The sequence below is a fragment of the Apaloderma vittatum genome, unplaced genomic scaffold (assembly GCF_000703405.1).
Source record: "Apaloderma vittatum isolate BGI_N311 unplaced genomic scaffold, ASM70340v1 scaffold5569, whole genome shotgun sequence".
Classification (NCBI taxonomy): Eukaryota; Metazoa; Chordata; class Aves; order Trogoniformes; family Trogonidae; genus Apaloderma; species Apaloderma vittatum.
In genome coordinates this window covers 9254-20721 of record NW_009736825.1, presented here as the reverse complement: position 1 = coordinate 20721, position 11468 = coordinate 9254, and the positions used below count along the sequence as shown (strand labels likewise).

At 41.9% G+C, this 11468-nt stretch overlaps 1 protein-coding gene across 1 annotated transcript in view; it reads right to left on the bottom strand.

The window, feature by feature from the left end:
* Positions 1-2041: 2041 nt before the first annotated feature.
* Positions 2042-11468, bottom strand: part of LOC104279730 (AP-3 complex subunit mu-1-like) — a 10759-nt gene continuing 1332 nt past the window's right edge. Inside the window, 7 exon segments of the mRNA XM_009877107.1 lie at positions 2042-3079; positions 4345-4489; positions 5862-6069; positions 6774-6907; positions 7253-7274; positions 7276-7330; positions 9324-9461. Of these exon segments, the coding sequence (XP_009875409.1) occupies positions 2979-3079; positions 4345-4489; positions 5862-6069; positions 6774-6907; positions 7253-7274; positions 7276-7330; positions 9324-9461 (803 nt within the window). The 3' untranslated portion in view covers positions 2042-2978.

Below are 11468 nucleotides of genomic sequence, written 5' to 3'. Positions count from 1 at the left end.
GCAGAAATGCTGAAGCAAAGAACCGTTGTTTCTACATATTCTGAACAAAGTGCCAAGTTTCTCCATTAGGACAAGGTTTAAACAATTTGTTTCTGTCTTGTGCCTCTAAAACAAGTAATTAAAGAACTGGAAGCTGTGGTGCAGTGAGAGAAAACCGGAGTTTTTCCAGAGACTTGCTGGCCATCTGTTCTAGTAGCACCAAACAAGGTTCTGAAAACTTGAAATGGAATTTGCCTGATCCTGTCAGTAAGGGAAGAACTACTACTCTGGCCAACACCTCATTATTCTGAGTTTTACTTCACAAATTGAATGCAGGGACAGTTAGCATGGAATCACTGTCTTGTTTCCTTCACTGCCTCACAGTAAGAACCCCTTACAAACACCTTTTCTTGATAAAAATTTTGACCAGCACACATAATGTTCTGACTTTGTGGAATCAATGTTTATTGGTGCTGTAGGACTAAACGTAGTTCCACAGTGCTGGAAAGCATCTGGACTTCAGTAACAATAAGTAAAATTCAGATTTCATACTGCTCACACAGTTCTCTCTCCATAGTGGAGAGAACCTGAGAGACAATCACCTTTGTCAGCACTCCCAGAGCTGGACACTTGGAGGAGGGGAGATAAAGGCTGGCAGTACTAATGCCTCAGTAAGACATCTTCCCATTTCTTAAGCTGTACTATTCACACAGGTGCTGGTGTGACTTTTAAAATTATTTTTATTTTTTTGAACAATACAACCATAGTCTCCCCATTCTGCAGATTCTGCAGTTGTTCCTTGTGTGTGGAGAAATGGCAGGAGCCAGCAAAAGGTAGAAGCCTCCCATGTAACCAACTACTTCCCTGACGAAAGCGATCTGCGTGCTTAGGGTGGTTTCCTACCAGGTGAGCGTAAGTCTTGTTGACAGTGACTTCTGCTGGTGGTGTGCCGTGAAGCATGGATCAAAGCTTTTCTCGAGACAGGAGCTTCGTGCATGCGGCCCTGGTGTCCGAGTTGCAGGAGGCTGACAAGGCCTGTTCTGTAACAGGCTGAAGGGAAGTGGTGGTGGTAAGGCTCGCCAGCTTTTATATTGTTTTCTCTCTCAATCAGTAATGGCGTCAGTTCTGAAAGGAGACCTAGTGGTGGTTCCAGGCTACTAATGCAGAGAGCAGCTCTAGCTACCCAGAGTTAAGCTTGGGATGTTACCCGTTACATCTCAAGACAAGAGTTCCTAGTACAATTACTGTATCTGGAAGATGCCATTTGCTGAAACATGGGAGTGGAAGTGTAGGATGAGTAATGAACTGGTGGATGTTTCTCCAGCTGAAGAAGGTAGACTAGAAGGTTGGTAGCTATTAATACACCCAGTGGTGCATCTACAGAAATGCAAGGCTTTCTTATGGGTGCTGGTTCTTGAAAGCGCTGTTTCACCTAAGCTCATCTACTGTAATTTCAGAAATCCAAAATGGAATATATGCCCTTTTCTTATTGGCTTGCAGCCAGTGTTCAGACAGGTTCCCCCTCCTTCTTTCAGACTGGATGATTTTGTGTCCTAGTATTTGAAATTTTGACTACTAAATGACTTCAGTTCCTCTTCTTCACCTGAAGCTGAGTTAACACCTATTCATCAATTTGTAAACCAAACAGGTTGGGGAAACCAAGATTCTCTAGTATCCCACCCTTCCCTAAGGTTTCTCAGCCTACGACAACACTGACCAAATACGTGCTCTGAAATCAGATGGGCACCGTGGAGCACATTGGTTTACAGAGACAATGTTTATGCTGGTGTATAAAGAAAAGTTTAGTCAGCTTTGCATCATCACTGCTGTGTCTTTGAAATGTCATAATCTGAATACTGTACTCCACATGAACATAAAAAATAGGAAAAGCAGCTTACCTGCTCATAAATGCTCTTTCTAAGCTTTAAATGAGTGCACAGTGATCACATTCAGTAAAGATGTAGCAAATTGTCATAGTTTAATCACATATCAGATGTCTCCTGCCCAAAAGCATCATGAATAGTTTACAATAGCGTAAACATTTCTCAAGAGAAGATGTATATGCAGTAGAGTTCCCTTTATTTCATAACATTAAAGCACACAACTATTAAATACACTTGACACTTCTATTACGCTATCTAAAAAGCTACGATCCAATGTACACATGGCACAAATCTGGTGGCATCCACTTTGAACAAGTGGAACAGCTAAAGCAAAGGCTTCACATAAAAAATAGATCTTACTCTCTGCAACTGTATTCTTAAATAAAAAAATGGTGGTGATGAGATTGAATGGAAAGAAAGTGGATTACTGAAGCAACAATCACTTCCCGATTTAATGCAGAATGTTATTTTTATCAGCTCATCTGCAGATGGCACAAATGAAAGCTGATTAAGGCAAATGCTTCTTAAGAAAGGCGATTTCTTGTAAACAACAAGGAATTTTTTTAAAAAAAATTCATCAGAAACTCTTTCTCAGGAGTGACACTTGCTATGTGCCAGGCCCCAGTGGGACCTTTGACTGCTGCTCGCTATTTCTGAAGGGGTTATGTGAGGCTTTGTGGAATGCCAGCTTACAGCTGGCTGTGAGAAGAGCTGAGCTTTCTTTGCAAGTGGCTGCAGCAGCAAAACGTGCCACCACAAGACTTCTCCAGAGGCCTCTCTGGCCTCCATAATGTGCTTGGCCTCTGGGCTTTGGTATCTGACTGGCAGTGTAGTGTTTGTGGCATTTTGTGGCTCGCCTACATTGAACTATTCACCAGCACAACAATTCAGTAAAAAAGGATTGAAGGTGTATTAGAAAAAAAGTACCTTATTTTAAAGCCATATTAAGAAAAACTAAGCTATGCTTTCATTTTAAGAGCTGCTGTACACAAATGCTTTGATCCCAAACTAATCAGTCTCTATTAATTAACTGGCACCTAATTCATTGCAACATAAGTCAATAAGCTGTCAAGTATTTTTTTAAGGGGAATTTCCTCTTGAAAGTAGAGCATCTTCTCATGTCCTGACTTGGAATTTTCCTGCTTTTGTAATATATTTGACACCTTTAAAAGGCTTGTATTTTTCTCCGTACATGTCTAGGCGATTCACTTTCAGTCCTGCAAAAGACAAACATGTAGGAAGTTAAAAGCAGAATGCCAGAAACCCTGTCAGTCTGCTCAGAAGTCCTGTTTTCTTTGTTCAGGTCAGTTAGGAAGCTTATTTTCCTTTCTTTCAGAAGTTCATCCGGTTTGAAACAGCAAAAGAGACCATTCTTGTCACCTCAACATAGTGCCGTGGCAGGGCAACAACTTCTTCTGTTCCGCTCAGCAAGCCAACAGCCTCTTTCCGAGGGCTGGACTATTGAACAAATGAGTCCATCTTCCACAGTTCCTGTACTATGCACTCATTTCCAATAATACAGATGCAGCAAAGAACAAGTTTTGCAATTCTCTTCACTCTAAATCATTGGTGCAAGGACCAGCAATCCCTCTGCTATTAATTGAGAAATGCCAGTAGCTATTAATTTTAGATCGTTCCCTACTTTTGCATAGGTTCATTATCTCTGGCATCCAGCCACTGGATCCACTCTGTTTTGCTGGATTTAAACCAGCAGGTTGTGAGTTTAAGAGGAAACCACAGGATTCTGTCCTTACACAGGAACTCACTGTTACTTACTGAGCAAAGTAGTATAGGAAGGAAAAAGGACCACAGCCTGGTACCAACCTAGGAAGATTCTACATGCACTACCACCAGTTCTCATCTACTGCCTTTGGTCATCCTCCTTCTTCCCAAATGTGAGTCTTCACTCTGTAAGGGTCTCAGTTCTGCAGAACTTCCTTGCAGAAGCGTTTTACAGGCGGACAACTTCCATGATTTCAGAGATTGCAGACTGAGGCCTTGTTTGCTTTAAATTCACTTTTGCATTTACTCTGGTTTTTTAAAGTAAAATCACTCTGATTTTACTTGCAGATTGTTTCAAAGATTAAAAACTAACAAGCTCCAGAAGAAAAGAAGGGTGTTCTTAAAAATCCATGGAAGTTTTTGACCACTAAAAAGGGCCTTAGTGATACAACGCTAAAGCAAGTCGAGCAGCATTGCTGAATCATCATCCATCACTCTTCACTAAAACAACGCATTCACATGTTCGATGTATAAGTCAACAAAGAAAAATCCATTCTTCTGTACACTTACCACAGTCTTTCTTGAGCAAAACAACTGAGAATTCACAATTCCCAGCAAGGAAACTGTTGGGTTTAGGTAAATGAGCCTGTACCCTTTTGGACCAAACTGACTTCAGATCAGCATCTCCAATTAAAAGATTAGGTTTCCCACTGCTACTTCTTCCGTCACTACCAATGTCACTTAACACCCACTCACTCACCTGAAATGGCAAGCTGTTGTATCTTAAACTGGATGTTTAAACTTGGATTCTCCTCTGGCTTGGGGGCTCCAGACTGCAGGTTCACTATGCCCTTCAGGTTCGGTAGCTTTTGAGGGGTAATTTTGCCAACATCCCACGTTAGCACCTTGACAGGAAAGAGAGAACAGTAGCAGTAGCGTTCTAGGAAGCAACCGATAAAGCCAAGCTCGCGACAAATGAGCTTTTACTTTGCAGGCCGGCTACAGAAAGTAGCCCGGTAGCCCTGAGAATTATCTCACTGGCTGGGAGATGGCAGGGTTAGGGCTCCTGCAGGTGCAGCGTCTTCTCTTTCCCAGCGTTCCTTTTGCCCTGTCAGTGTTCCTTAGCTGGTCTGTGCACTTAATACATCTTGTTCCCTTCGTAACAGTGATTGTTCCTGTTGTCACCTTGGGTCAGCGAGATCCAGGAAGCAAGGAGAGTAATGAGCACAAAGGTCACAGACAGGAGGACAGGAGCAAAGCACTCGGCAAAAGGAGATACTTAAGCTAAAGCAACTTTCCTGAGGGTCACTTGTTTCCCATCGCTTCTGTACACTTTAAAGAAGATATGTGGAACCAAGCTGGCCCTTTACTCACCCACAAGAAGGTTTTCTGTGTTTTTTCTTTTTTTTTTTTACTTATAAACTAAAAATGGTTGATAAATTCAGAAAAACCTCAGTTGTCTCTCCTTCTACCAACTTTTGTACTTAAAATCCACCTTGTTATCCTAGCTCTTGATAAAAGCACAGTATAATTTATTTCTGCAGAGAGGAAAGGAGACTTCAAGTGTTTTTGGTGGTGGTTTTATTTCTAAAGGATCAAGGTCTGTTCTTTTGGAAACAAAATGTTACTTGGAGAGCTTTCACTTACAATTCAAATCAGTTGCTGACTGAGATATTCCAACGGCAACAGAAAGCTCAGAGCAGGATGTTAGAGCCAGCAGAATGGTTTGGCTCAGACCACATTTCAGCGAAATGGTTCCTGGGTACTAAAAAGCTTCAGGAGCTTTAGGAAAGTTGTCTCAAACCCCAGCTCAGAGGCAAGAAAGCAGAACTTCCAAGACACAGCTTTTCACAGCTTTTGCTCTCCTTCCTGTGCATCTCTAGGCAGATCTTCCGGAAAAGATTTTTTTTCTCATCTCCCACTCCCTGACTGCCAGACTTTTCAAGCCTACTGCATTTTCTCGAAGTAAGTATAGTTTAAAGAGCATAAACTGCAAAATATGCTATAGCTGAAACCACCAGCAAAAGACTGCTGCATCCACTGAAGAAAAATATTGGGAAGATGGGAAGGGAAAGGAGACTGATAAAACCAGAAATCACAACTGGTGTATCTCTAAAAAGTTTGAAAAAGTAAATTTTGAAAATGTTTTAATTTGTAAACATACACTGAAGTGAAAGTTTTCTTTAAGTGTGGAACACTGCTCCAGTGCTCTGCAGTATGTGTGATTTGTTCCAAAGTCACCTTAGATATTTAAGTAAATAAAAACTTAAGACTTACTTTAGTAACTGGGTCGAACGTATAGCTGCCTTGTGTAGTAGTGAGGTTCATGTTAAGTACGGCCTTTGGCATGTGAACTGTCATGACAACTCCTTCTACTGTTTTCCCCATATTCTGTTTTGGTCCAATGGTAACATCAAATCTTCCCGAAGAACTGTTTTCTTTAAAACTGATCATGTGTTTCACATACACAGGAATTGCCACTAAGCTGAAAAGAGAAGACAGCAGCTGAATGCATCCTGGCTACTTCTCTGCTCAAGAAAATAAACCTCTTTCTCATAAATAGTTCTTGTTCTTCTGGCAGGTATTCAAATTACAATCAGTTTGTTCCAAAAGTAAAAAGTAATACTCAGCTCTTCAACACAACATTGCAAAGTGATTTTTATTAGCAGAGATTCACAGGAAAAAAAAAAAAATCTTCCAAATCACTTATCCTAATCACTTCCCTCCATTTTTTTTGTGGGGTTTTTTTTTTGGGAGGGAGGAGTGTTTGATTTTTTTTTTTTCAGGGCCAATTCTCAGAATAGCCATCAGTCAAACCAGACTTGGAAAGATCTGTGGTTTAGACTTTTTTGCTTTATTCTTTTTATGAAGACCAGAGTCCTCTGTGTATAGAGACTTAGGCACAAAGCATCTAGCAGCAACAACGACTACCAAGAATGAAAAAAAAATATATGTATGTTACTGTCGTGTGGTTTACGCCAGTCAGAAATGACTGCTGAGGATCACCAGGACACTTTTCCTCATTGTTTTCCTTTTTTAGTGGCAACAGAGCAACAGAGGAGAACCGGAGAACATGCATTTTGGCAACAATGCAAATTCCGTCCATAACAAGGAGAAATCTGCAGTTACTCAGAGGGAAAGCAGTAGATGGTATATGTGAAGAACCAGTGTGTCTAAATGGAAACGTACTTCTGTGAACTGACACGGTAGGAAATCAACCTGAAATTCCCATCGGGTGGAATAAATGAAAGGACTCTCTCAGACTCCCAGCGTTTGAACCGAATACACGGATGGAAGCTGACATCATCCAGCAGCCGTGGGTTCTGTAAGTAGTGGCAAAGTGGTAAGTGACATCTCATTGAGTATCAGCAGTTTGAACTAGCTACTGAACTCTACATAATTCCTACTTCTTAGACTCTGAGACACGTTACTGAGCTAGATGGATTTCTGGTCTGACCCATTACAGCAGTTCTGTGAGTGGGTTTTTATGTACAGACAAAGTTATTTCAACTATTGAGCAATGCAGCAACTTCCACAATATAATGCAAAATTTGTTATGTTATTTTTCATATGTGAAACACATGAAGTAGTGATTGCACTCTTAGAATTGTTTAATAACTAAGAAAAACCCTGAGCAATTAGAATTCCCAAATACATGCTACATTTACCATGAAAGAAAGGGAAAGATCCTGAGAGCTTAATACACGAATCAATGACACCTTGGATTTCTGCAAAGACTGTAGAACCTGTGGGGAAAAAAAAGACATTTAGCATTAGTACCAAGGGCTTAACAAACACTGTGAAGCACAGCTAGAGGGCAAGGATGACATTTGCACAACACCGAAGAACACGCCAAACACAGATAGGAAAGGTCATTCCAGTTATCTGTGGCCTGGGCAGTTTGCTAAAACACAGGAGCCAGAGCAAACAGCTTGTCCCAAACCAGCTAATTATACCCGTGCCAGCTGTTACACAGGACTTGTACTGGATGTGCTTGAACTGGTTGTCAGCAATGAGCAAATAAGAATTTCAGAATAGGCAAGCTCTGAATCTTCCTTTCTTTCATCCCTGTCTCCAGAAAACTAGTAAGTTGTGTAGTGGTGCAGGGAAGTTGAAGCACATCAAAAGAGTCAATGTCAGAACACAGTAAGTTTGTGCTATAAAGCTCCAGATAATCTCAGCATTCACAAGCATGGCTTGTTTAACAGTGGGATCACATTATTCTTCTTGATGTTAAATAAATCTATAGCAAAAAAACCCCAACCCACCCAAAGCAAGAAACCCCAAACCAGCATCTTACCCAGGAAAGGCTCGTTTCCTTAAATGCCCTAAAAGGACAGAAAGGCATAAGCGGGACTCTGGACTAACTATTCCTACAAGCAAAGGTTATTTTAGAAGATAGCTAGAAACTATCACTGATGTTTTAAAGGGGAGGAGAAACTGTGGGTTAATACTTTGCCTGAAAAGAAGGGATCCTGTTTAAGATGGAAGCGGTTAACCATATCCATATGAAACAAGATAATCTCCCTATTCCAGGGGAGCAACCTTATCTACTTCTTAGTCCTAGTGAAGGTTAAGAAGAAAGGTTCTCACATTGCTAGTCCCCAAGGGATCAGAGCAGAAAAGAGTAGCTATGACTACTGCAGTGGATTCTCAGAAGGAAATTTAAACACTCAGTGGACACTGATTAGTCTTGAAATACATACAGAAATACAAACACGATCTTGATTATAACTCCTCAGACTAAGCAGTAACACTACTCCTGGGAACCCTACCGAGTTAGGAGGGTAACACGGCCATGGGGGTGTTCTGACTGTAACTGCCGCTGCCTTTTAGATTCAAGAGGGTGAGAGTAAGAGCTGCACGACAGCTGCCTGTGACTATCCAGTTGAACAGTGGCCCAAGCGTTTGTTGAATTGGTGTATGGAACCAAAACACCAAAACAACACTGACTACTGCTACAGCAGCAGCACTGAATGGAGAAATCAGAGGTTTGCTCCCTGATCCCTAAGAGCACAAAACCATGCCATAAAGTTGTCAGCTTTAGTAACTGATGGCCTCGATAATGACCAAAACAGCAGGGTCCTGTCCACAGCACCGCAGTTTTCTTTTTGGAACAGGTTTTTGTACTTTTTGGTACTGGTAACATTAATGCAAAATTTATCAGACTCTTCAGAATTAAATTTCAGATTAAAGATTTTTGTATTTGAAGATATGCTGTTTCATTTACAGGAAAGAGAAGGAGTATCATTATGCTTCATAATATCTGACTCCAATTCATATGTAAGGAAAAAAATATGGTCTAGTTATTTTGCACCAAGTTTTGTCTTACTATCAGAAGAAAGCTTATGAAAGCTTTTGTCTTGCTCCTTTGAGGGAGTATGAGGGCTACAGCAAATGGTTGGCAGGAACAATGGAAGAAAATTTTCTAATCCCATTTTAAACTTCAACTATTTTTTTCCATTTTATATCTCTTAAGAGACAATTGATATACAAAAATGAAACATCTAAGTACAGAATATTTCTTGAGAATGTCCTTGAAGTAGCCTAGAGCACATCATGACTTTAAGATGAAATGAAGAAATACATTTGGGTATCTAATTTCAAACTGTGTATTTCTATTTAAGATATAGATTTGTGTATGTAAAACATGCAAAAAAAAGCAGTATTTGCTCTAAACAGCAGCAGCTAAATGTAAATACATGCAGCAAACGAAAATGAGATTGCAAGGCATCTTACCTGACTTGTCTATAATTGCATCAATTTCTTCAATGACATCAAAATAGGCTTCATTGTTTGTGTATTTCACTCCTGCTCTCCGCCAAGGAATGTTGGACAACTGTCCAGTGGGAAGTGTGTCACCCACATTACTACTGCCTTAACAATGAAAAGGAACCCCAAATCAGTAACTAATTACAGAAGGAATGTTTCAACTGCCAAAATTAATAATCAAAGCAAGATCTGCTCCCAAGAACTGCAGATTAGAACCCAGACCAGTAACAATTAGTTCATTAGGTGATGTGAATACATTGTAAGGACATGTCCTGACTTACGTTTCTCGGACTCTATTTTGCACAGCAAAATACAAGGCTCAAGTCAGCAGGAGTTCTGAGTGGGAGTAGATGTGGGACTAGATCCTGAGAACGATTCAATCACTACAATTCAAGGCATTACAGGTCCTTGTGAGGGCCTTAAGCACACCTTCCCCTTCTTCTGATAGTTTTAGCTGGCTGCATTCAAGGCTGATTTACTGATAAGGGCTGTTATGAAGAAAGACTTGGAAGAAGCCTTAGGGAGGGCTCCCAACTGCTTCACTTGGTGGTTAGGCTTCGCTGTGGTTAGGCTGAGGCTCTCACCCTTGGGCCCATCTGAGCTACCTCGCAGCAACACGACTGCCACATCTACACCTGACCACATGCCAAATCGATCCAGACCCTGGCCCATAAGCTTGACTTTCTGGTTTGACCTGTCTTACCATGACGGACTTCCTGGCAATCACTGAGCTGCAGATGGCCCTTTTATCATCTGATCCTGACCCTGAAATGTTGACGCAGCTCTGAGTCTCCTTAGCTGTTGCCTCACTGCCCCTCCCTGCCTTGCTGCCACCCTTGGCTCCTGGTTCTCAGTACCAGCCAGTGTGACAGAAGGGCTTCCTGAGCTACCTAGCTACAAAGAAAACTGACTCTTCTTAAAAAAGTTTAAAAAAATACATTTTATCACTTCTGGGGCCTAGGTTAACTATCTTGGAATCCCAGTAGAGTGGAAACAACTCCTTCTGCTAGAAGGAGGTCTCTGGACAGGGCCACAGCTCAGGCTTCTTGTGCCTTTTAGCACAACAACCGAAGTAACATGTCCTGCCGTGTGAGACAGCTCCACTGAGAGGTTGGTTAGCATTTCCACACAACCTGCTGAGTAGGCCTTCTCCTAGCAGGTGGAAAATAGAAGTACTCATTCTTATGAGCTAGCAAAACAACCTACAGTAAAACCCATCCTTGAAGTCCACCCTGGTGCTGACGCATGGGGGAGGATTTGCAACTATTTCCTTGCTCCCACTGCGTCTCTGCAGGGCAGAGGTTGCCACATCCGTGCCTCTGTCCCTCAGCAGCCTTGCGGGGTGCAGTGGTGCTGCGCAGGCTGGGCTGCCAGGCCAGGTAGCTGGGAGCGCTCTCAGGCTGCTGAGCACTGAGCTGTTGACAGTGACAAGATGCAGGCTGCCCTGGGCAGCTGCTTTAGGCTTCTAGGGAAATCTAATAAGGCTTCAGATAAAACAAAAGGATTTGATGCTGCAGCCCTTGGCTTCAGGAGTCCTAATACCCCTTAGAGCCATGCATCTAGTCCATTAATGTCGTAGATATTTGTCATAACTATTACCATCCAAAACCACAGAATAAACTCACAACCAAAATACAAAAGACAGAAAATTATGATTAAACCATATGTGCTACCTCAAAGACCAGCTCCACTGAGCACTGTCTGTGCACTCCAGGGCACACCTACTGCCCTCCAATAACACAACCTCTCATACACCCCTGACCCCATGGGACACCTCGTGGCTCACCTCCCTCGCACCCGCTTGCCAGACAAGCAGATTCCACCAGCTCAGCTGACAGACATTTGGTTCTGTTAGTGCAAGACGTACCCACTTACGACAGCCTGAGCTGGTTTCAGGTGAGACAAGCTATTTGCTTCCCTTTATGCTATCTGTTCCTAGCCAGCAAAGATTTATTAGATAGCTGTAATATATCTTTCTCTAATGATTTCGTATAAAATGCATAACCTTCTCCATTGCCCTCAGTTATTCAAGGCTTGGGGCTGGCTCTGTACTAATCCCAAAGCACATGTCTCCTGTCTGTGCTGGGAACTGCTACTCCTGAGGGACTTGAG